The following is a 26692-nucleotide window of genomic DNA, read 5'->3' as shown; positions in this document are numbered from 1 at the left end:
GATCCACCAGAGATGTGAATATAGCAGCTGTTACACTTTATTTCATTGTGGGGTTTTTAATATTTTTTTATTATTTTTTCTTCTGCTTGAAAAAGAAAAGACAGAAAAGTTACAAAAGTAGTAAAAGGCAACAATATCAGCAGGAGATCCCTGTTCCCTGCTCCCACCCGGGGCAAGGCAGCCTGCCACAACTGCCGGCTAGCAGGAACACTCCTCTGCGCCTCAGCACCTTGGCAGCTCTTGCTGAGCAAAGCCTGAGGCTGCAGGGTCATGCAGGGGCTGCCACCCCAGCCTTCTGCACAAAGAATGTGCCTCTTAGATGGGTAACAGGCTATGGCTGTCCCATCTCCTGAGCACAGGGATTTGGTCCAAAGGATCAATGCTTCCTGTCCTGCACTGGTCAGCTTGATCTGGCAGCAGTTAAAAAGCTGAGGTGTGCCAGCAAAACAAGATAAGCAGAATTTCTACAGGGGCAGGAGGAATCAGCAGAGGAATTGGGCTCTCTTGGAAATTGGGACTTGCAGGGAACCATGACGGTCTGCCCAAAGTCCCTCACCAGTAAACAGTGACCTCTTGGAGGTGGTGCTGGTGCAGGGGGTGGCCCAGCTGTAACAGTCTGGAGCCAAAGAGCAGGCAGAGCTGGGACAGCATCAGGACAGATATCCCCTCACCACCTTGCCCAGCTGCTCTGCCTGCCTGAATGACAAGAGTTAGGGAGAATAGAATAGGGTGGGAGATTCAGGTCCCCAAGCCTACAGCCTTTGGACTTTCTCCAGGGGTCTCAGTGAAGGGCCCAGACCAGTTCACTGGGTAGCTTCCTGCTGGCAGCTGGACTGACCACTGGTCTCAACCAAAGAACAGCATCAAAGACTCTACACTGAGGCAGATTTTAAAAACCAAAGATTATTTTGTATTACTCACAGTTGCTCCTCTTGATCTGGACAAACAGTAAACTACTTGCTTCCCCTTTCACTCAGATGCAGGCTCATGGTGGGGAATACCCACACAAAGAGGTTAGTTACTCTCTCCACCAGGTACAGCAAAGAGTAAAGGCCTTGTTCCTCTGCCTCAACAGGAGAGGCAAGAGCTTGTTCTATTAATTCCTGCCTTGTGGCACAAAACACACACAATGCCTTGAGGACAGATCCCAAACACCAGTGGTAGCAAGGCCTAACATGGTCCCAACAACCTCAGAACTGCCTATGGAGAAATGTCCCCCACTGTCACTCAAACTCCCCTCCTGTTTCTTCCACCAACAGCCACAAAATCAACTGCTCTCACTCCTTGCATCATCTGGGAATATTGTTCCACTGACACCAGAAGAGTGCACCTGAACTTAACAGCTAGCCTAAACAAGGGGAGTGAAAAGCTTGCTGGAGACATTAAACTAGTTTGAGTTTGGTGGTACCAGTTACCTCCACGTAGTGGGACAATACTATGAAGAAGTGTTACATACCCCAAAGCACTGCCTCAGCAGAGAGGAGATCCATGAGCACACAGCCACCCCCAAGTTCTTCTCTTGGATGATGCTGAAAGGACTGAAGGTGGGAGCTGCTTTTTCCTGGATGGCTCAACACAGACCTTCCAATTCTAGAATTTTATTCTAACCCCAGATCTACTTATGGATGTCTCACTCTCCCATTTCAATCCCTTTTTGGACAGTACCACTGAACTGCCAGCAGATCATCTGGAATGCACAGCTAAATGTGCCAGTTACTCCTCCACACAGCTCCCTGTCCTAGGGTTTTCCACTTGAGAGCTTGATGTGAATGCACTTATAACAATCTCAGAAAGGGATCTTCTTGTTTTGCAAGCAGCTCTGCATAGGCTGTTCCTCCAATCCTGAGCGCACTTCTGAGTAGGAGAAGCATTAGGTCTACAGCAAAGCACTGTAGACCCAGGTATCCTTGGGAAACTGACTGGATTTGGTTTCACAGCTTGATCATTCATCCCTGCTGCCATGCAGGTCATACTAACTCCTGAACACCTCCTGGATACCAGTCTGACACTGACTTGGTGGCAGTTCTTGCTGTTTGTAGACCTGACTGGTTTGCTTTGCCCTGAAAGACAAAAGCTCACTCCCTTTGCCACTGCTCGGCTCCATCAGTGGTATGAGAACAGGCACTGCTTCCTCCTGTCAGAGCAGCTGCATTGCAAAGATGTGTCATCACCCCTTCTTCTCCCACCCCTCCCCTTGGGTATCACCACCTCCCCATCTCCCTGCCAGGCAGGACACTGGTTGATAGTTCCTGAGGTTTTTTGGAGAAACTCCTTCAGTAGGCACATGACGGTTCTTCCACTGGAGCTATCGGGCTCAGCGGCTTCAAGGTGCTGAGGGAACGGAAGGCAAAAGTGGAGGGATCATACATAAAATGGGGCGGCGGGCGGCCTCCGTTGATGCTCTGCAGGGGAATAAAGAGAGGCATGCAGTCAGTGCTTGAGTCAGCTGCAAACAGTGAAGTTCTTGCCTTGAGTGCTTTGTCATCCCCCTCTCTGATACAATTACATCTCCTTGAATGTGTGGTCATGCTTGCACTTGCAGCAAACGATACTAACATAAGCAGTGGAAGCACTTTGCTCACATCCTTGCTCTTACCGTTCAAGATAAAAAGCAGGCACACATCCCTTCCTCCAGAACTGAGGTCCCTAGGATGCACATGACTAGGGGTCATGGTACCAGTAGCCACTAAGTGAAACAGGATATCCACAACGCATTTAGAGTACCAGAGTCAGAACAGCATCACTTCCAAACGGTATCACATGGAAAAGCTAAATTCACTTGGCCTTGAACTAAGATCTAATGCACTTTTAGAGCATGGAGACAAACCAGATCATCTCTGGAAACACATTCTTCAGCCCCATTTTTCAACAGCTCTCCAATAAGGATTTACAAACCACTCTTTCTTGAAGTCCCAGGCATGCTGAAACTCTCCAGGATTTTGGTTCCAGACTCTACAGTTTGATGAGGAATGGCTGAGAGATGCTTGGAGGAAAAGATCCCACCCCCAAGGCCTCACAGACTGGTTTCTACCATGGCCACAAAAGACCATTCTCTCCCCTTTTGCTCCCAGTGTTCAGAGCATGGTCAAAGCAGGTCCAGAGTGAGGAGGCCAGAAATAGCCATGCGCTGTGCTCCCTGCACTGCGTGACAGAACAGAAATGCTGTTTTTCAGTCAGCTATGTTTGGCTATGCAGATCCCAGAGGAATTATGGTGCCAAAGAAGTAATTCCATTCTGTTAAATGTGAAGAGCTTTCCTTTTACTTTTCAGGAACTTTGGTTTGTTTCTTTCCTTATGCAAGCAGAAGCAGTAGTGGGACAGCTACTTCACTGATACTTTTTGGCCAGGAAAGGAGGTCTCACTGCTCGATGGTCCAGGAGAGTGTTTAATCATGATTCTGTAGAGTTCATTCCCAAGGAATATGTGGAAGTTCAGCAGCTCAGAAACTCATGCAAATGTCCCCTACTCTCAATTCACTTCCATCACTCTTGGAAGGGCTTCACCACTATTTTCACAGAGGTTAGGAAAAAAAACACAATGAAAAACAGGTTAGAAAAAAACCTAAAACCTACAGGTTGGGCAGAGAAGTGACTGAGAGCAGCCCTGCAGAAAAGGACTCAAGGGTGGTGGTTAATGAAAAACTCAACATGAGCCAGCACTGTGCACTCACATCTCAGACAGGCTGAGAACATTGGAGCTGTTTGGCCTGGAGGGGAAAAGATAGCATGGAGATCTTACAGGAAGCTTCCAGTGTTTGGAAAGTATCTACAGGAAAGCCAGAGAAAGACTCTTCCTTAAGAACCATAGGGACAGGATAAGGAGTTCTCGGTACAAATTAGAAGAGGTAAAATTTAGTCTAGATTAGGAAGAAATTCTTTCCTGCGAAGGTGATGACACACTGGAACACATTGCCCAGGGTGGCTGTGAATGCCCCAACCCTGGCAGTGCTCAAGGTGAGGCTGGATAAGGCCTTGAGCAGCCTGGTCTGATGGGAGGCATCCCTACCCATGGCAGGTGGGATTAGATCTAGATGATCTTTACAGTCACTTCCAACTCTTAACATTCTATGTGATTCAGACTGAGCTCTGGTGTTACGTGACTCCCTGTTCCTCTTCTAGGCTATTCCTAACTAGAACCATGGTCTCCTTTGCTTAACCTGTACTGTGGGACTGTTCCTCAGAGAATTAAGCTTTATAGGAACAATTACCAACTCTACTGTCTCACAGAAGACAGTATCACAGATAGACAGAAGTCTATCACACAGCTGCAACCACCCAACAGCATGGCAAGGTGATGTTTCGGTGCCTCCACTTTTCCTCTGCCTGGGTTTTAACTTGTCATCGCAAGACAACAACACATAAATGTCCCTAAAAAGCTGTTCAGATGGTTTGTCTCACCTAAACACACACAGCAAATCACAGTAAGCTAAGGAAGTGTCTAACCAGGCCCTGAGTGCTGCAGTCTCTTGTTTCCAGGCTCTTGGTCACAGCTCAGCCCCGTGAGGAAGCAGGCTTCATGTCAGGAAAGACCTCTAAAAGCCAGTGTGGGCAGCATGCTCCTGCCTAGTTCGTATCTTTTCTGCAAATTAAGACGGGCACTTGAGAATGGAAAATGCCAACATGGTGCTTGGCATCAGCTGTGCCTGGAGTTTCAGCCAGCAAATCATGCCCTGCTACATCCCCCTGACACCTTGGCCAGCAGCACAAGAAACAAGAGAGGCAGATTTAAGGGCCTTTACTCAATAGCCACCTGCTGTGGGGTTATATATGGTGTATGCTCTGGCAAGCCTCAGAGCTGGAGGGTAACATAGCAACCCCTATTCAAAGCTAAGGGGCAGAATAAATCAGCACATTTGTCCTTCTCCAGAGCAGAGAAGGTCCCCTGCCAGTGCCAAGAGGGAATGGGAACAAAGAACCTGGCAGACCCTTCCATTTTGAAATGCCAGACAGGATTAAGGAAGGCAGCTGAATCCGCTCGTTTTTGGCAGACGGCAGATGAAGAGGCTGAGGAAAGATGGGTCCAAAGGACAGACAAAAGTCATCTACAGAACTCACCAGGCTTTGGGGGGAAAGTTGTGCTATGGTTTCTCTCTGGGTCTTCTTCTGGGGCCAATGTGTGGGGCAGAGACTTCCCAGGGCACTGCCAGGATGATGGGCACAGAACAAGGGTGGAGGTTGAAGGTCAGGGATGTGAGAAGACACAGGAGGATGCCAAGATTCGTGGGTAGTCATGCATCTGCAAGTGATGTTCAAAATGCACCCAATCGCACCTGTTCATCATGGCACCTCTCAAGGAGCCACAAAATGACCACTGGCTTTCAACAACAGCAGACAAGGGCAGAGTGTGAGAAAGGGCCTGTGCTCAACTGCAGGCAGTAACAGGCAAGGTAGTAACCTGACTGCTCTCATCCACAGCAACACCCTGACCAATCTGCACTCCTTTATGACCCTGAGCAATACAGGATCCTTGTGCACCTGCTCCCTGACTGACAGGGAAGCACCTCTGGTACCAACTTTGCTGGAGGCAAGAAATCTCCAAATCCTTCAACTCTCTTCGTGCAGAGGAGCATTTTTAGACTGGAGTTCATATCCAGCTCTAAGGATGACCAGGCCTGATCTGGCTTAGTCCAAGACACCATTTGGGATCACAGCATGTGGTGGTCTGGTCCTGATGAGCAGCACAAGACAAAGCTCTGTAGATGTATTTCCAGAACAAAAACAGATAGAGCCAGCTGCCAGAGAGGGGAACAAGTTCCTGCTACCCTGTCACTTGGGCCAGCTGCCTCCCTGTAGTCAGGACAAGCACCCTAGCCAGCCTGCCTTCTCCTTGGGCACACCATGCCGGGGACTTTGCTTTGACTAGGAAGGATGTTAAGAGTTGCTGCTGCTGCAGCAGGTCCCCAGAGAGCTTGCCATAAACCTGCCTGACAGCCCCTGGTGAGCAACCCCAGGCCAGCTCCTGCCAAGGCTCCTCAGAGCATAAACAATATGCACTTGACATTAAAGGCTCATGTGTTCACTCTAATGGCATTCAGACAGCTGGGTACCGCTCACAGAACGGAGCCTAATATGGGCCCTGTGCTCATGGAAATCATTAACCAGAACCCTCAATTTGCTAAGCAATGTATTTACACAGCTGGAGAATGGCCCGAGTCAGACTCACTGGGCTGCCACAGAAGAGCACGCAGGCTCAGACATATTCTCTGTCAAACACACGTGCTCACTTGCACATACTCACCTGCCCTCACACACCTCAGGCTCTCCCCAGCCCACAGGCACTTCCCTGGTCACATCCCTCTGTGCACATGCAGACTCCTCCTGACTTGGAAATCACCAGGAGGGCTGTTCCACTCATACAAATCTTGCCTGCTTGTAAAGTAATTCAAGCCATGCAGGGCTGGAACTTCACAGGATGCAGGGGATGATTTAAGGCACCACAGCTCATCACTGGCTTGTACAGCTGCTCAGAACACAAGGCAGTTCCAGCACTTGAAGATACCCACACTGCCCCACCACACACCTTATCTGAGTTACAGGAGCTCCTAAGGGAGGTAAATTCATCTTATACATGTTTCAAGCAACTACGCACAGACCACCTTGGTCAAGGATGCCTCTTCACCCATGTACATGTGTCTACATGTACACTCCAGCCAACATGTACTGTTCCCACCAATAGCATCATCACCTTTAAATACAGGGAGGTAAATAAACAACCAGGCTGGAAACATACCTGAAGTGTATTAACAAAGAAGCACACCTAGATATAGTAAGTGGAGGGAGATAACTCGAAGACCAGAAAGATTAAACATCACAGAAGAAATGCTGATTTCAATCACATTGAATCACAGCAGCTCTCAGAAAACAGACAAATGCACAACTGTTCCATAAACCCATCTGTAACATAATTGTACATTTCAGCAAGGAGAGAGTATATAGGAAGAAGACAAACATGTAAAGCTAAATCTATTAATATGAAGCCATATTCCTTCTAGAAATAGGTCCCTTACTTCTATGAAGTCTGGGAAAATATCCCAAATGTAGACAGTAACATGATTTTGGTCTCATGATTCCATAGAATCACTGTTCTCTTTGGACAAAGCCAAAGTGAGTACAGGTCCAAGTGAGCTTTCGGCTGCGGGAATGACAACCCGAGAAAGAGGGGGGAAATGCAGTTACCCAACACAACAATGTCTTAGAAGAGAGTGGTGTGCTAGGGGTGATGGAAAACTAAGAGGCCTCTTTGGTCCTCTTTCTTAAGAGCTCTAGTAACCTGGTAGGATTCAAAAATCACACCAGCTTGTACTCTGCCCACTCATCCCTACTCAAGGCCAATCCAGCACACAAGTCCCTTCATTCCTACTCTTGGGCCCCAGTGGTTGGGAAATGCTGCTGAGCTCTGTTTAAAGGATGCTGCCTTCCAGTGGTGGGTGAATGATCCCTCTGCAGTCTGTAGACTCACTTGTTAGACGTCCTTTGGGATGAAAGGCACCATGTAATTGCAAGTTGTAAAGGCGCATCCGATTCCCACCACCACCCTGTGTGGAAAGGAATAAATCCCCAGAATAGCTTTGGCAAGGACAGAAGACTGCCTGGGATGCTGCCTGTTTGTGAGACAGCTGCCTTGCCCAGAGGCAGCACCAATATTCAGGCAATGCACAGAAAGAGTAAAGGGTGTCAGACTCCACAGAGGAACATTCACAGGTACACTGATTTAACTCCACTTTGTCTTCCTTCCTCTCATCCCTGCTAAGTGTTAGAAAATAAACTTCTTCACTCTTCAACTTTGATGTGCGAAACCACCAGCTGTGAGCAAGGGAAGGGGACCCACATGCGTGCTCCTAGTTACATCTGTAATTCCAAACATGGTTTTGACCAGGCCACTTCCCAACATCCCTGCCTCAGTTTCTCCAATGCATAATACACACACATCCTGGTTTCTGCTAGGATAAAATTAATTTTCTACGTAGTAGCTGGTGTGTCCTATGGCTTAGATTTAAGATGAGAATAATGATGACAGCAATAACTAAATATATCAGCCTCTTAAGCAGTGTTTCTAGTAAGTTAAGGACTTCTCAGCTTCTCATGCCCTTACAGCAAGAAGGTTTGGAAGGGCATGAGCAGCTGGGAAGGCAGCAGCCAGGACATCTGACCCAAAGTGGACAAAGGACTTTTCCATACCCTATGATGGCACACGCTAGTATTTTACCGTCCCAAGTAAGCATGATGCAGTCCCGCTTTCCTGGAGATGGCTGAACACCTGCCTGCCCATGGAAAGCAGTGAATTAATTCCTTGCTTTGCTTGCATGCATTTTGCTTTCTCTATTAAATTGTCTTTATCTCACCCCACAAGCCATCTCACATTTACCTCCCAATTCTTGCCCCCACCCCAAAGGGGTAACAAGTTAGCAACTTTGTCATGGGGTTAAACCACAACAGTACCCCACAGCCAGGCAGTAGGGATGAATTAATTAACTTCTAGGTGTTTCAACCTTCTGATGAGGGGTGATTTCTCTTCAATTATAGTCTTGCTTCAGGCAGTTTTCAAGAAATCGTTGCTGGCAAGCAGGACCAGCTCCTCCAGTGGAGCAACAATTCACATTTAACTGCTTATTCATTAACTCCGATAGGGCCTCTAACAATTTATTCCAGTCACAGACCTGGAGCAGCTCAAGGAGGAACTTTTCACAGGAAAGAAAAAAAAAAAAAAGAAAAAAAAAGTAGGCATCTCCAAATGTTTTTCTGACAAGGAACCCATACTTACTCTTTGCAGTAAGCACTGTTTTCTTATGTTTTTCATCACGCTCCCCAAAAAGACTGAAAGACCTGTCTGCCATCACCAACATAAGGCTGCCTAACACCTATTTCTTTCCATACCACCACATTGCAAAGAGCAGTTCAACAGTTTACAAACACATCACTGTTCCTCTTAGAAAGGTTAAAAAAAAAATTAAAATCAAACATTTGCAGATGTGTGTGCAGAGTTGTCGGGTGGCAACTACCAGACTTACAGAGGTGCCACCAGATAGACAGCACTGAACCTTTTTGGAAGGTACTTCAAAAGGCCTAGCAGATGCTTGTTGGTCACTTGCCCAAAAGCAGAAATAGCCAGCTTCAGCTCTGAGTCCTTGCTGGCACCAACATGATAAGCCTTTCTTCTCCTCTCTCTTTAGATACGTCTTTGACAAAGCTAACTGCAAGCTTTGATTCTGCCTGCCTGACAACCTGAAGGGAAGAGGCTGCACAAATAAAAGGGACAGATGGGTCATTCAGAGGGGCAGTCTGTTGTTGCTCCCTGGCCAAGTTGGGGAACTCACCACTCCAGGGTCCCAGTAAAGACCAGTAAAGATCATACTCTGAAGGCAAAACAAATCTCTTAGGAACAAGTGAATGAACCCATATTTCCCTACTTGTGACCTGTGTCTTGCACCCACTTTTTTTTCCTTCTGATAAGAAATTGCCTGCACTTCCTGCATACCTGCAGCACTTCCTGCAAATATTACAGGGTCTGCATGTGTCTGAGCAGAAGAAGCAGCAGGCACAGGAGTAGCTCCAAACGAACACAGACACAGCCAAGGCACAGTCTGGCCCTAAATCTACAAGTGCATCTGAGTAGAGTCCTTAGTTTTGGTCTGTACACAAGTGACACTACCTCACCTTCTCCTTCCTTCCCCTCCATCCTCCCCCCCATTCCAGCCCTTGCTGTGTAGCAAGAGCACCCTCCTCTCAGAGAGATCACACCAGCTGCCTCACAGTCCTCCTGCCTTGGGGCCAGGAACCCCAGGTACCATGCTTCCCACAGAGCCGGCACGTGGTGCGTCCTTGGGCGTGTGCAGCTTCCAGTTTCCATGAGGCCAGGGCAAGTAGATTCCCTCTGGCCAGGCAGGCTGGCACAGAGCAGCACGGTGCTTTCAACTTGAAGGGTACACAAATTAAACCTGCAAAGTGAGGATTAATTAGCCTGGCATGAGCAGGCTGTGAACACATGCTGACATGGCGCACTTGCCTCTGGACAAACCACCCCAGCTGTGGAAGCCAAGCGCAGGAAGTGGGTGTATTATGGGAGAGGTGTGTGGGAAAAGAGGTTCACAGCTCTAGGGACTGGGAGAGGCAATGGGTGCCAGGTTCCCACAGCCGTACAAACAAAAAGGGAGCAGGGACAACTGCAGTGGACCTGGATGCAGTGAGTAAATGTGCCTAATCAGCCATCTCAAAGTTGACAGAAAACAGTGGCTCTCTGTGACCCTGTGCCATCCCCTACATCTCTCTCTGATCCATCACTCAGATATGACCCAGAAGTCATTAAACCTGATCCTCTTCTCTCTATGAAACAAGCCTTGCCATTTTCCATTCCCTCGAACCACAGTGCCACTAGCCATAGCCACCACTGACACACAAAGCTGTCCCAGAAGCAACTGGGTTGTAGCTTGTTCCTACCAGCCCCCACCTCCCCCATTCTTAAACCAGACCCACAACCCACATCAGACAACAAAGCAGGAAGAGTGCTGAAAATAGGAAGTCAGCCTCCTCACTCACCAGCCACTTACCACTTTCATGGTGCTGTGTGGATCACAGAACTCTTGGTTATTCCACAAAGTCTACTCTGTGGGCACTTACATGATTCAACAGGTGCAAGGATAGCAGGAATTCATGAAAAGCAGGAAGCAATAAAAGTTCTTATCCTTAAGGTAACAGAAGAGAGACATGACAGTCGCACTTCTACCTGCTATGGACAGGCTAAAGGCTGGTTAGTTTTTGCCATAAAATCCAGTAAAAGCCAGATATTTTGAGTATTTTTTAACAGACAAAGGCATTCCCCCCTTGGCTACACTGGACCCTTCCCCACACTGAGGAAACTCTGGACAAAGTCTTACCAGGAATTATTCAGAACAAAGGCTGGGGTTCTCTAGGACCAACCATTATCTTCAGCAGGCAGTTCAGTGGCTGGATTGGGAAGAGCATAGGATACCCAAAGCCCCCACTTAGCAGAGGGCCTTCTCCATTCATGCTCAGCAAACGCATGCCCATCAACTGCAGACAAGACACCACTGGGGAAACTGGAATGCCAAAATCTCCACAAGGGGCTTCTGACCATCAAGCAATCCAAGGTTGAGACTGGCCAGGGAGGTTGCTCTTGTTGATTCTAAGATCAGGGTCAGGTTTAGACACTCAGTCACGTAGTAGAAACAACCAGGAAGGTTTGGGAAACTGTTAGCAAGCTGCAGTTTGGGATTTCTGCTGCCTGAGAAATGCCTGAGCTGTTTATACTCACAATATGAATAAGGTATGAATAAGGACACAGCTCTAGGAACATGGCTTAAAGTTCTCCCCACCCTATCTCTCTTCAGGTGAGTCACACTTTCTGCTGGTTTCTCAGTAAACTCACCCTGAAATTGCAATCATGGTATTTATCTGCATCTTCATATACTAAAATGCTTGCACAACTCCTTGGGAGCCTGTGATGGAAGGGGTAACATCTGTGTTTTTATATATATTTATTTACATATACACATATATATATTTATATATATATATGCATGCATACGCACACTGGACCTTCTGATTTTTTAAATCTTTACTTTGTGCTATGCAGCCAGAAGCAGAGGTTTGCACCAATACTTCTGTCACCTGGTATGCCTTGTACTTGTGATTAGTTCGGGCATCTGCCCAGAAGGCTCTGGCCAGCACATCTCCTGCTCAGCTCCAGCTGAAAAGGTCCCTTGTTTTAGGAGAAGAAAAGCCAGCATGTTCTGCAGTGGCCTTTTAGGATGCAGAGTAAGAGATAAGAGACAGGGAAGTCATTCGAGGGATCTGGCCCCTGTCCAAACAGAGGGCGTTCTCAACATTGATAAGATCAAGGCAAGAGCACAAGAGGTTTATGTTCCGATTTAAAATTCTTATTTTTACATAGCAGAAAACATCTCTGATCAGCCAGGTTATCAGATTGGCCTTGAAATCCTTCCTTCCTCTCTGCCAGCCCCAACAAGATCCCTGAGACACAACTGGTAAGCCCTTGGGTGTCTTCTACCCACCTACAGCTGTTAAGATAAGCTCAGCTCCACTAATCCCATTCAGAGACTGCATGTCAAGGAAGAACAAGAACAGGACATAATGACAGACTTTTAACCCTCATCCCAAGAGGGCCTGGAGAATTGAAGACTGGTGGTATTATAGATACACTGGAAGGTCTGTGCATTGAGAGCTGGCCAAGCCCGGTCCAGGGCAGAGGCAGTTACAGCCCACGAGCACACGGTCACAGTGGCATGCTCCTTCCAGCGCCAAGGAAGCGTCTCCATTGCAAAACATACCTCCCCACGCAAACGCACACTGGACACTCAAATACCCACAATGCGTGTGTACCCCTCTCCCACTTCCAGTGCCCTGCTTCCAGTTACAGACATGACACTGCCTGACACTTTGGGGCACCAGGCTCCAGGTCTGCACACTCACACTGCCCAGCTCATGTGCAACACTCACACACAGGCCAACATCTGCTCCTGACCTTGCAATGGCATGTGCTTTGCTACATTTTACCTATCATGTACAAATTATAGTTCATATAGGTGCTGTCAACTCTAATTTATCTCTCACCTGCCCACCGGGGATGATTCTTCTTGTTCCATTATCCTTTACTGGGTGGGAACAGAAGCAAGATTTTTTCTTTTTAATATTATTTGCTCTTCAGTGTAGGCTGACACCTCTCACAGCTGCTGTTCCTGAAAACATTTCAAACTGAGTTGCTGCACATTAGAAAAAGTTACCAATTTCTCTTCCACAATCTGTCTAGGTTCTTAGACTAGTCACATCACTATCCCATCATCCCACTTAAGAACTGCTGAGTGAGTGGAAAGGCGGTAGCTGATACCACCTGAGCTGGCCCTTGAGAAACTTAAGTACAGGAAACAACTGCAAGGTGACACCTTAGTGCTGAAACAGCAGCAAAAGCCAGCCCAGGTCACCTGCTTTAGAAAGACTGCCAAGGACCTCAAACATTTCCAAAGGCTGTAGTTGTGTTTCTGTGCCAGAGGGAAAAGACACACTCCATCTCACCCTCCCATGGGAGACTCCTCAAGCAGAAGACAGAGGAAGGAATAGCTGTAATGATGCATGAGAAAACAACACCTTGCACTCTGAAACACCAGCAAAGCCCCAAGATGTCAAGGCAACCAAAGTATAAGCCAGGAGGAGTTTTTAAAGAAGTAGGCATCATCTCACTACTACTCAGCAAGAACGGGATGAAAATGCTTCACTGATGATATTAGAAGGTCACTGTCATCATCGTCCTCACACAAAACAGAATAAGCATGATCCTTTCTCCTACAAATTATTCAGCAGCAGGAAAACTGAAGGGAGAAAGGAAGGATCTCAGCTTCCAATCCCTGGCACAAGCCATTAGATGTCCTGCCTGCTCCTCAGATAAGTTCATTCACTGCATCTTCATGCAGTTGTACATTGTCAGGATATCGTGACCATCTCAGTTCAGAAAGAGACTACCTGAGCTGAAACAGGAACGCTTGTGCATCAGTGCTACAATGAACACAAACAAAGTGGTTCACACGGTGATGTTTTCTGTTCAGACACACAGACAGCTGCCTGGTTCCTCCTGGAGCAGCTTGTCAACCCATCACTGTGAGATCTGTCTTCATTTCCTCTACCCTCACCACAACAGACAGGTTCCAACCATGAACCTGTGCCACCAGACCCTCAGCAACAGAGCCAAGCTTCTCACCTTGCCTCCTGCTATCACTCTCTGCAAAAGGTTACATTCAGTAGAGCCTCAGAACAGCCCTTCCAATAGAACTTAGGTCCCTAGTGTGCTCTGACTCCATTACTGAATGTTGGACAAGACCCAAAAATCACAGAAGGGTTGAGGTTGGCAGGCAGCTCTAGAGATAGCCGAGTTCAAATCCCCTCCTCTGAGCAGAGTCAGCAGGAGTCTGTTGCCCAGGACTGCATCCTGGCACACTGTGACTCTTTCCATGGACAGTTTCTCTGGGCAACCTGAATATCTTACATTTCGACTTGTGCCCATTACCTCTTGTTCTGCTGCTGGGCAACACTGAGAAGGAATATCATGCCAAATGTGTCCTGCTGGCTGGATTGAGGTTTCCCTTTGTAGATGAGAGGATGGTACTGTCTTTCAGAAGTATTGACCTCTCTCAGCTGTTTCCAGAACTGAGGCACTTCAGCAAGAGTTCTGCCACGGACCTGCTGCTTCCTATCTCAGCTGGGTACACAAAAGTGGGCATTCACAATCCCTTGAAAAATGGAGGCAAAAATGCCCCTTTACTTAACAGCTCTGCCACCACAAGAGGCTGTGAAGTACCACATGCTATTATCATGGAAGCCACAAGTGCCTCAGGTGAAGAGGCACTGTCCCAGCTCGGCAAGGCTGGTCAGAGAAGAGTAGATTTTGTGCCATCTGTCAGAAAAGTGTGCTCTCAGTTTCTGCTGTTTATTTTACTGCAAGCTGACATGGGCTTAAGGAGCAAAGGGATAAATCTCCTTTCAGATTCTCCAGGGGACAATAGTAAGCCACAATAATGAGCTTAAGATGTCAGAAAACCACCTCACTGAGGCATCACTGAAACCCAAGGGACTAGAGAACCATCACCAAGCACCACTAGAAATAGCTGGTGTTCTGGGACAGACACCCAGGAAAATCATGGGGCAGGCATAAAAGAAGGTGATAAACAAGATGTGCTAAAACATGGCAGCAGGATTAGACAGCTGGCAGGCACAGTCTGGGGAGAGTTCGTGGGGCACAGAAGGACACAACTATATTGAAAACAATCCAGGCAGAAGCACATAAGAGCACATAAGAGATCAAGATTAATTGTGCAATCAGAAGTATTGAGTCACTGTGGGGCTGCTGGAAGACAGGACTGAAGAGTCCTACCAGAAGGTGTTTGAGAAGTCAGAAAAATACCACCCCTAGCTCTGCACAAGGCTCTAGCCAGCTCTACCTGCTCCTCCCCCTCCTCTCAGATACCTAATTCATTTCCAGAGCAGTGATGGGTAAGGACATCCAACCACATGCTTATCAACTGCAGCACTTCTGGGTACACAAAGGCATCATTCCTATTGCCTGCTGGGCAAGGTAAAAACCTTGAAAGGATCCTGGGCTGTCATTCATCCCTCTTGCAAGGCTATAAGAAACACTGCAGTGAAAAAAATAGCAGCTTCATCATGAAGAGTATTTGTTTTCTTCCCCCTAATCTGTTTTTGCCTGTGTATCACAAACATGGAGGATCATGTGGACTGAGGTACACCTGCTTTGGTGACAACATGCAAGGTCACAAACAGAAGCTTAGAATATTTTGGGTTGGAAGGGACTTTCAAGATCATCTAGTTCCAACACTCCTGCCATGATAAGGACACCTTCTAATAGACCAAGTTGCTCAGAACCCCATCCAACAATTCTTCCAAGGATGGGGCAGTCACAACTTATCTGGGCAACCTGTTCCAAGGCATCCATCATCCTCACTGTAAGGAATTTCCTCACCAAATCTAATCTAAAACTACTGTCCTTTAACTTAAAGCCATTCCCCCTTGTTCCATCACTACATCCCCCTGTGAAAAGTCCCTCTCCAGTTCCCTCACAGCCCCCTTTAAGTACTGAAAGGTAATACAAGGTCCCCTAGGAGCCTTTTCTTCTCCAGGCAGAGCAGCCCCTGCTTTCTCAGCCTGTCTTCATAGGGAAGATGCTCCAGTCCTCTTAAAAACTTCACAGCCTTCCTCTGGACTTGCTCCAACAGTTACATGTCTTTCTTCTGTCAGAGACTGGATGCAGCACTCCAGCTGGGATCTCAGCAGAGCACAGGGGGAGAATCACCTCCCTCAGTCTACTTGTCACATTTCTCTTTGATTCAGCCCATCTCCCACATCACCATACAGTACTAACCAGAAGAAAGATGAAGACAAGACAAAGGAAGCAGGGGCTGGCTGATGAGGCCAGGAATCTGCTAAAGACAAAACTCTCAGAGGTGCAGGCAGCAAAACCTACAAGGGTGAGATTTGAGCATGCCTGATAGGGATGCAGGCTGTTAAGCACGGAGACACTCAGGACACTGCAGCTTCATCCCAGCTAAAAAGTCATCCAAGCAATGGAGCTCCTATCTGTTATCACCCAGTCCCATATCACACCTGGTTCTGCAAACACCAGTCCATCATGCAGGTACAGCCCCTTTTCCCCAGCTACCTAAGACCTCTCACTCCTATCAAACACACCTTGGTCAAGAAGGATCCAAATGACACCCTACTGGACAGCTATACTGCATGAGCTCACAGGAATGTAGACTTTTACACCAAGGAAGCTTTGACACCACAGTCTCCAAAATGGACAAGACAATGTATCATTAGCCCTGTCCGCACCTAACCTAAATTGCGACTACATTCTATACTCTACACTAGCAACTTTCATTATGCAGCTGATCAAGCCACAGGAAATCTCCAGAAACCATCTTCTGGGCACAGATGTTCAGTGAGAATCACCACATTAAGGTATATGTGGAAAGATGAAGGAACTGCACCAGAAAAGGGCAACTTACACGAATTTGAATTACTCTAGTCTTCGCTCCACAATTCTTCTTGAGCAGCATCTTCTGAAAGAGAAGTAGAATCCAGCGATTAATAGAAATAGCATAAACAGACAGTAAGAGGGATATTGTAAGGAGTCCCTTTTCATCAAGATTTCATTAAAACAAGATGGATGGATGGTTAAGTGAGATATGAAAGATTAAGGATTACCAAAGGTGGCCAGCAAATAATCAGCCTAATCTGAGACTGTCTCATGCAGCCTGCACAGAGTCCTCTGGCAGTGGCTGAGTCCCTGGGTTTTGAAAGAGCATACAAGAAACTTCAAAAGGAGAGAGACAGAGCAACTGGTTGGAAGGAAGTTTCTTCTTAATTTCTGTCAATTAGTGGCAAGACTCTGCCCTGAAGCTGGTGAATTTGTCTTTCTTTACAAAGGATAAAATAGTCTATTTCATGTAAATGTGGACGTTCCCATTATTTAACAGATATTTTCATTATGCTCATTTATTTAGAATAAGAAAAAAAAAAACAAGGTAAAAGCATCTGCCTGCAGTTCTAAATCTCTTTGTCATATATTGCAAGAGCCATTAAAGTTGTCATAACATGAACCACACAACTTAACAAACAGGATATACTTGAACCAGCAATTATTCTGGGAAATTACAGAAATAAATAGGTGAGCTGAAGTTCTATCCCAGTTTTGAGGCAGTGTTTTGAAAGCTGGCAAGTGAATAAAATCATTCTTTCCCCTCAAAAAATCATCACAAAACAACTCCCAAGTGGAAAAACAAGGCTTCAAGAGAACAGTTCTTTCATTTAAAAAAATACTTCAACTACATTTTTCATACTGAAAAACCTGGTGAGGGAGGCTTGTCAGGAAGAATCTTCTCCATCAGAAATAAAAGATTTTCCTAGCTTCTGTTTATAACACTTCTCCAGTTGGAAAGCTGTGTGATGTATGGGAAAACACTCCCTACACTCACATGCTTTTACAACTGAAGTGTTTTTCAGATGAAGTTTTTAGAGGCTGTAGAAAGACATCCCACCATTAAGGAGTGAGACTTCTCTATTTTCTCTTTTTGTTTGTTATCCTTCTGCTTTCTCTAGCACAAAGCAAGATAAAAGCAACACAGTACAGGGAGGCTTGGAAACTCAAAAAGCTTTAAAAATCCAAAACATACAAACAACCTCCAAAAAAATTCAGAAGAAAAAGCACCATCCCAAAATTGAAGTCAGTGCTTAGGTGAAAGTATTTATTATTTTTCCAGTAGAAAGTACTGCTGGGAAGTGTGAAGAAGTCCCATTCCTCCACCACCCTCTGTCACTCTACATCCCATAAGCACATCTTTGCAGTTCCAATCCACATTACTGCCCAAAACTTGGAGAGGGACTTAAGAGATCCACCCAGCATTTCTATGCACATCAGCCTCTTTGATCTAAAATCCAGAACTTGGCACACTCACATCCCACTTTGAAACTTTCACATAAATAGTTTGGGGCTCAAGGACAGCATATTTCACTATCCAAGCATGCATGGGGAAGAAGGGAGGTGCTGCAAGGATTTTGAACTTTTTCTGTTAATCCTTAAGCAGGTGAATCCTACTACTGTCTCCATCGTTCAAAGGACTCAACAAGAGCCATGTCTGACTGCTCTGGTCCCAGGTCTGACTGGGCTGCACAGCTCCAAGGCTTCTAACCCAAACACTCTTTGCACAAACCAGGCAGGAGAAAAAGGGAACTGCTGAACTGAACTAGCCCAGCCCACGACTGTCCAACCAAAAAAGTAACCCTGGGGATTCCTATAAAATATTGCAGGACTCAGCTTCTAGCCAGGCTGCAAAGCATCTACAGTAAGGCTGGTATTTACTATGAGGTCACTGCCTTTCTTAAGGCCCCCAAAACCACACAGGGAAAAAGAGAGAAGGAAGGAGACCTTGGTAGGACTGACAAAACCCAGGGTGTAAGGAAGAGTAAAGCGAGGAGTTGTGAGGTCCTGCAAAGTTTTGGTCTCTCCCTAAGTTTTTCTGCCAGCTGCTATGAAATGTTGGCTGCTGAGATGAAGAAGAGTAAGCTAGATAGTTCAAGCCACAAGCCCACTGGTGGGATAAAATGTACAAGACAAAGTTGGGTTGAGCAATGAAGGTGAGAATCAGGACTTGTGACTTTGAGTCCCATCCTTTAGGGGAAGAATGCTATTAGAGCAGAACATGCCTTGCTGCATCCCATATGACTACAAGCTTTTTAACTTTGGGTGAGACCCTCAGCTTCCCCAGGCTACTGTAAAGCAGGGCTTTATAGTGGTATTTGGCTGAACCCTCAGGATGAAGTGAGGCTGTGACACAAAGTTCTACATTGCCTCAGTAGCACCACTGAATCCTCTGCTGAAAGGGGAAAAACAGAGCTCTGTTGGCCAAGGAGCAAGTACAACACCTTCCAGTACAGTCCAGTGGGATGAAATGCCTAGCAAGGTCACACCCACAATTCCCCCAAGGACTTCATCAGGGTGAAACAAAAGATACTATTTCCCAACTACAATCAGCAGAGGTAGCAAGAAATTCACCCATCCTGGTCTTATATTAAAACATATAAGGAGGACCAACACAGACAGAAATTACAAGATGACACCAAGGAGTGAATGAAAGGTTTGAACTAGCCTGTAGGTAAATGGACAACCAGCCAGACTCTTCCAAGAGAAATTCAAGTGCTCAGCTGTATCTCCCAAGTCCTACTCTCCTGGTAGAAAACAGAAGTGATGCTGCTGTGATAAGCTTTAATTATATGAGAATCTTACCACTAGTTATGGTACTGCTACAGTTACCAAAGATTTCATTGTGCAGCAAGAGCAAGATACCCTACATAACAATTTTTGTTCCTCTTGTGCTTCCTCTTTGCTCCTGGCGTTCCTCTTGACGGACTTAATAGAAAAATGAAAACATGACAACCCCTCACCCACAGGCTGTTAAACTGGAGCATAAAGCTCAGCAAACAAAGCTCCCTGGAACTGCTAAGTTCTCTTATTTCCACTTAGACTGAAAGCAGAGCAAGACCACTTGTGCTGCACTCTTACAGCTTCCAGATCCCACATCATAGTAAGATCTGAGACAGGGGGGGAGAGAGAGAGAGCAAGCCAGCCATATGATCCTACAGCTGAGAATGAATACATGGAGGGCAAGTTATCAAGTTATCAAATGTTATTCTATTTAATCAAATTGTTTCCACCTCACTTGCAGCCACACGCTTTCAGCACCCAGCACAGCAGAGCCATGCTTTAGAAAAAGTAAGTCAAGCCATCTTTGAATGGTTTTCCATCCCTCAGTCTTCCTTTTTCTTGCCAAACCTGAGTGCAGACTTTCGGACAGGGAAGCTAAAATGCAGTGCTGCCTAGCAACAGCCAGGGACTTTCCACGGCAGCCTCTCCTCATCCTCCCTCTGGAGACCTCCACGTCACAAACCAACCACGGGATGCAGCAACTCATTAACTCCTATTTACACAGATACAAGGCAGAGCTGAAATAACATTTATTTGGTTACATGACTTGCAGTAGCCTAAAGCAGGGAAAACGACCTATAAGAAAGGTGACATACTCAGTTTAGTAACCCTGGGATCATTCCTAACTATTACACCAATGTGAAAGTGCAGTTTTATTTCCTCAAGCTATTTTCTGGGAGTTATGACAATGAGCAGAGCAGAGATTTGTCAAAGGTTATGGAGGATATTAGTAGCAGAGCTGAGAACAAAACCATACGGTATGGTTACCAAAACTCTCTTCCACCTGCAGAAAATGAAATAGAAGGAGAGGCAGTGTCCCTACTTCAATTAAAAATTCTTTCCTGCTGATCTCCAACAGAACTGCTGGCATCAGAGCTGAAAAATACAGCTTGGGAGCACTATTATTGGCATGAAGGGAAATTTATTTTGCTACATACTGTGACTTCTACTAAAAGGAGGAAATGACATGACTAAGGAAACGTTAAAGCCTTTTTGAGAACACAAGAGTTATGCCTCGCTCTAAAAGTAAAGCTGAATTGAAACACTTTAGGGTTAACCCTCCAGAAAGCAGCAGAATCAGTTCAGCCCAAGAACCCGCCCACCAATCTCACCTCCTGCTCATAACTCAGAGACTCTCTCAGTCCTGAGCCTGGATTCAAAAGAAAGTTGCAGGGACTGGAAATAACAGTCACACATTCAACCAAATGAAATGTGGTAATGAATCCCTGATCTGCCACACATGTGGCTTTGCTGGACATCACTGCCACATCAAAATACCCCCATTAGAACTGAGATGAGCCACCAGCCCTGCTTCTCTTTGAGTACAGCTCTCCAGTTCAGCCTTGCTTCAGGAAATACCTCCAACTACCTAAGCAGCAGTGGTCCAAGCCCTCCAACACTGACTTGAGCAGTTCTGAACTAACCCAGAAGGAAATGGTGAATGCCTGCATTTGCTTATGCATGAAAGCTATCATAGAACTATTCTATACAAACTGCACCATCCAGATTACTGTAATACATATTAACAATCAAAATACAAGCATTCTTAAGGCACCCTGGATCACTCTAGGAATAATGATATCCCCAAGATGAATGAATTTATGTCACATTGCTGCAACAGTTCAAAACTAAGTATTTAAAATTCTGTCAATGCACAGTTTAAAGACAGGCATCACAACTAAATTTTCAAATGTTTAAGAGTTTCAACAAACTCTTAAACCAGTATACAGTGCAAAATATTTTACATTAATAGATATTAATACACGCTTTTTTCATCTTACGTCTGCTTTTTATATACAGTAATTTCACGATTACAAGCTGCACCTGATTATAAGCTGCACATTACAATATAGAGTGTGATAAAAGGTATCTATTCTATCTGTTGAGGGTGGGGGCAGTGATCCTTATCTCAATGGCAGATATTCTGCTAATGGGCCATCCATTGAAACCAGGCAGGGCATTGTTCTCTATCTTTTCACAACCCATCCTTCCTCCAGCGAGTCATTTTCTGCTAATGGCCCATTGAGTCCCACTGTGTGACTGATAAAATTACTGCATCCCATTGGAAGTTGCTCCAGCCAGGGGGAAGAGCCCAACATTTCTTACCAAGATCAAAACAGAGGTTTTGGGACACTAAGGGAGCCCCTTTCTCCACTGGACTCCAGAGGAAAACCGGATTTCTGCACATCACCACTGGACCTCTGGAGGGAAACTGCACCTTCTACAGGAGCACTGCTCCAACTGAATCACATCTGTCACTGCAGGAGGATGCAGCCACCATTTAATGGGACTGCTACCAACACCCTGCCTGACGGGGTGTCAGGTTGTACTCTGACTTTGTCAGGGTTTGGAGTTTGTTTCTTTGTAGTACTGTATTTCTATTTTAATTTCCCTAGTAAAGAACTGTTATTCCTAACTCCCATATCTTTGCCTGAGAGCTGCTTGATTTCAAAATTATAATAATTTGGAGGGAGGGGGTTTACATTCTCCATTTCAAAGAGAGGCTCCTGCCTTTCTCAGCAAACACCTGTCCTCCAAACTAAAACAGCAACTTTTTGTTCTTTGTCTGTATATAAGCCGCACCTGATTATAAGCCGCACTTTGGGTTTGGACCAAAACTTTAGTGAAAATGGTGCGGCTTATAATCATGAAATTACTGTACACATTTCTGATTTTAGAATAGTTTCATTTTCACTACCTCCACAAGACAAAACAACTCTTTTGTCCATTAAGTGTTGTGGGGGAGGGGGAGGTGTTAATTGCTATTATTTATTTAGTTTTATTATCTGGTCACAGTTTTCAACTTAGGGGCCTGTCCAGAGTTGGATGCAGTTTAACTACTACTGTTTTTCTTAGACTAGTTTAGCATATTTCAAGTGAGAGAGCACAGGAACTCTCAATTTCTCAACATAACTCATCATTTAACAACACACTTCATTAAATGCTTCATATTGACATAGAATCAGCTTGTTACAATTTAAGAATGTTGTAGGGATTTTCACTTGCTTAATGAAAGGTTTCAAAATTAAAAAAAAAACCAAACAAACAAACAACCACCAAACCTCCAAACCTGTATTTAGTAACTGTGCTTTAATTTGACTCAAAGATCAGACTTTCCAAAGAACATTAAGTAGGCGAGACATCTGCCTTTCTTTAGTTTTGCTCATGACCCTCCACGGGACAAGTTCACTTTAAAGACATGGACATTCCTGTCTCCTGTTGACATCTTAAGGTTCTTGACAGGATACAAAATTTAAACAGTCCAAATTGTCAGAAAAAGCCTCCTCGGCTCCATTTACCTTCGTTTTACTTCTATGTTGTTAACCCTACCAGCCAGCTTCCCGGCTGTACAGTCTTCCAGGAACAAGAAGGCCCAAGCTTGAATGCCTAGCACAGAAACAGAATGATGTTGTTTTGTCAAAAATAAAAAAAAAAAAAAAAATTAAAAAACCCCAACCAAACTGAAAGAAGAAACAGAACAGTGTGAGGAGAAATTGCACTCTAAGTCACAGCAGAGGGCTGATGAAAAGGGAAAAACCATGCCCAGTGATGCAATGTGCACAGAGAAAATTGCCTCACAGCAAGGCAGGGAGGCAGCTCCATGGCCCATTAAGCAGAGGACTGAAGGGGCCTGAATAAGACACATCTTGGGACAGAGAGGAGAAGCGCATGCGGGTGCAGAGGCAATGCCTACATGTGAGCTCCAGCCCGATGCCAATCCCATTACACACAGTTAGCCAGCCAGGAAAACACAGCCTCATACCCTCCTCCCCCAGGAAGGCATTTCAGAGCAAAAAGCCTGCCCCATCTCCTTTCCTAAAGGCCCTCAGAGCCAAGTTTGGGCCAGGAAGAACAGCTTTCCCCAGCAGCCAGCTGCTGCTGAAAGCCTGTCCTCGACCCCAGCACTGCTGGGGCAGGGAGAGCTGCAGGGGTTAAGGCACAGGGCAGGGGTGCAGCTGCAGCACAGTGGGCAGATGAGGTCAGGGTGCTGCACAAAGTGGCCATTGTGCAGCACACTGGGGCTGCAGGCCTCTGCTTGACCGGGTCCCACCGTGTGGCACTGTGACAGCACAGGGAGGGAGGCCCACAGCTGCTCCCACCGGAGCAAACCAGCAGCAGCCTCACACTGCTGATGAAGCACAGCCATCCAGCAAGGTCCCTTCTAGAGCACGGGCTGAATTAAAGGAGGGGGATTGGCCACCCCCAAAGGCAGCGCTTGCACAGGCCAGGTGTGAAACCCCAGCACAGCCCCAGACACAGCTCAGTAGCAAGGCTGAAGCTTTCTGTGTTTTCCCAACACAACAGTTCCGTGCACATTCAGGCTTAAACATCACAGCCCAGTGCCCTGCGCTTTAGAGAAATCCTGCACCCAGGAGAGCAGTGCTTCATGCCCACGTGGCAGGGCACAAGGGAGCAGGGCCATGGTTCCTGTCCTTTCGCCAACACAGTGATGAGCTTTCTACAAGGAGCAAAGCCAGCTCTGCTGCCTCAATGAGTCTAGGAGAATAACAAACAAAAAAACCCCACTATTTTGTAGGTTGATTTTGGACTGGGTTTTTTTAATTCCTTGGCACTGAGAAGTGCTCCTAGGACATGGACATCACCTCTTAGCCCTGCAGTACAAAAACTGTACAGAAAAACTAAGTCTCAGGCTCCTCCTTACTGCTTTTAAGCTGAAGCAACTCCAGCTGACACCAACCCCAATCCAGGCTCAGGCTCCCAGGCACACATTATTTAAATTGTCAAACAAACCAGGGGGCCAGGCTTTCCTAGCAAGGCACCTGAGGGTACTCTGCATCACCAGGGATGCCCTGTGCCAGGGGATCACCCACTGTCTGGGCCCAGGGCTGCAAGGGCATCCATGTACCAGACACAGACACAAGCTCCCTGCCCAGCCCCTGAAGCAGCACAGCAACACGAAGGCTATAGTTCAGCCACAGCTTTAAATTACAATTACCATCAGTCACAATCTCCAGACTTCTCCATCAGAAGTTAAGGAACCTCACAGCATTTTAAAATACAGGCCAACTCACATGGTTTGGCCAACAGGCCCTCCTAAAAAAAAAAAACCTCCAGCATCCAAACACTAAACTGTTGCGATACTGTAGAAGATCCTAAAAAGCCTCTTAACCCTTTTAAAAGTTTTTTCTAGTTAATATTCAGTTGAAATAGTTATTCATGCTTTTTTGCCACATTTATTCTCAGTCCATCTGAAGTTCCTTCAAAACATCAGCACATTTGGTCTCTTAACATTGTCCTAAAGGGCTCCCATCTCTAACAAGATGGCAGGCCCAGTTATCTAGGCAGCATCTCTGCCCTCAAGGGCCAAAAATCCACAGCCTCCATACAGTGCAAACACCAACAGCTTAGTGCAACCGGACAAGGCAGCAGAGGAAACGCTCATTATTAAGTGATCATTGAGAACAAATCCAAATCTAAAAAAAAGCCAGGCAAGGCCTTACAAAAAGAGATGTACTGCAAGGACTTGCACTTGGTAAACAGTGGAGCATGAAAACCAATACAAAATAATTCCTGTGGTCACCAAAATGCTATCCAACATGGTATTAATAATCACCTAATTTTGTGCACTACTGGGAAGAGCTCAGCTATCACTGCTGAAGAAAAATGGGTGAGAGCCTAAAGCAAATACAAACTGGTGGAACAGCAAGTCAGTCTCACCAGTAACTGCTCTCTTAAAAAGCACAGCCCAGTTGCACTGCAGTCCAGAAAGGCAATGTGCAAATGATCACTGCAGAGTGGCACCAGGCTCCTGGGCCTGGTCAATGCCTGCAACAGAAGAGAGTGAGCTGAAGTCTGGCCAGCAAGGTCTGCCACCTGGCAGAACATCTGAATTCCCACTATTCCCAAGGCCCAGAGAACAGATTAAATTATTCAAATTACAGGCTGCTTTTTGAAGTTTTCCCTGCATATCACACTAGAGCCACAGCTAACGTAAACACAGCTACTACTCACACAGTTGTGGTCTAAGCAAACAGACTGCCTGTTTGTAGGTGACTCTGGTTTTCTACTGCTCCTCTGTGGAATACAGTTTCCAGATATACTCTGGACCTCTACAGAAGCCCTTTCCCTTTAGGAACAGATAAAACTGGCTGTATTTGCCCTGGCACTTTTACTACTAGCCCTTTGATTGGAATTTGGGGATGGAGGAAGTGAACACTCTCTATGGAGCATCTCTGGCTCAGCAGCCGCTTTCCCTGCTGGTCTGGCAAAGTCTGAGTCTGCTGATCTGCAGGGTACATCAGATGGTTCATCTATTCACTTCATGCCAACCCCAAATCCCTCACTGAGTTTTCTTTGAGGCCTGGAAAAAACTCAAAGCTCCATTTGTGCAGGAAATAGACCTGACCAAAAACTCCAGCACCTGTGGAGTAACAAAAAATGTAAAGAAAGGGCAGGATTCATTAATTCCCTATCACTCATCTGCACATGCCAAAGCTACTGAAGTTCAAAGGTTGGGCTTGCCCCTTCTGCTCACTAGAGTCTGTGAAAGGACGAGGGGTGCAAAGGGACTGGGGGGGTCTAGTTTCACAGCTGGCAGACATGGTAGCAGCTCCTGAGAAAAAGCTTACAAAGCTTTTAATTCAGGGCAGCCAACATGACCGTTTCCTCCCTTCCTTCCTGGCCTTGGCTCCAAAGTTGTCCACAGGGAATGTCCAGTCCAGTCTAACATATCATCTGATGTCTCTATAGTTTATCTCACTTCTAACTGAGGCCTTGGCTCAGACATGACTCCAAAGCCCTCCCTCCGCACAGACTTGTGCTTCAGGCAGAGCTAGGGCAGAAGGCACACTGCCTCCTGCAGCTTTATCCCATTCCCCTCACCCCTGCTGCTGCAGTACATGAGAGATGGCAGTGCTGGGGACATGGAACAAGCAGCCCCAGACTCTTCTACCTCCTTTGCTGTTTAAATGCTGTCCCCAAGTCCCCAAGACAAGTCAGGCAATAGAGTAAACACAGTTCCCCTTTAAGGAGGGAGATGCAGAGAGAGCTCTGAAAATCACACAGCTGTATGCCCTGGGAAAGAAGAAAAATACTGAAATCACTGAAAGGTATCAACTCTTGTCAGCTGTGACATTACAGGGACATGACGAAGAAGAGAATCCACAGATGGCTGCTCCAAGATATTCCTGACACAGGGATAAAAGTGTCT

The 26692-nt window shown here is 46.1% G+C and overlaps 1 protein-coding gene across 3 annotated transcripts in view; it reads right to left on the bottom strand.

The window, feature by feature from the left end:
• Positions 1 to 30: 30 nt before the first annotated feature.
• LOC116994573 overlaps positions 31 to 26692 on the bottom strand; it is a 60897-nt gene continuing 34235 nt past the window's right edge. The window contains exons 4-5 of one of the 3 annotated variants that reach the window (XM_033056386.1): positions 16547 to 16600; positions 31 to 2402 (exon numbers count right to left, since the gene is read on the bottom strand). In XM_033056386.1, the coding sequence (XP_032912277.1) occupies positions 2274 to 2402; positions 16547 to 16600 (183 nt within the window). In that variant the 3' untranslated portion in view covers positions 31 to 2273. The remainder of the gene's footprint in view (positions 2403 to 16546; positions 16601 to 26692) is intronic. The other 2 variants (XM_033056387.1, XM_033056388.1) reach the window with 2 other exon arrangements.

The sequence above is a fragment of the Catharus ustulatus genome, chromosome 3 (genome assembly GCF_009819885.2).
Source record: "Catharus ustulatus isolate bCatUst1 chromosome 3, bCatUst1.pri.v2, whole genome shotgun sequence".
NCBI classification, from domain to species: Eukaryota; Metazoa; Chordata; class Aves; order Passeriformes; family Turdidae; genus Catharus; species Catharus ustulatus.
This window is presented reverse-complemented; position numbering and strand designations above follow the sequence as displayed.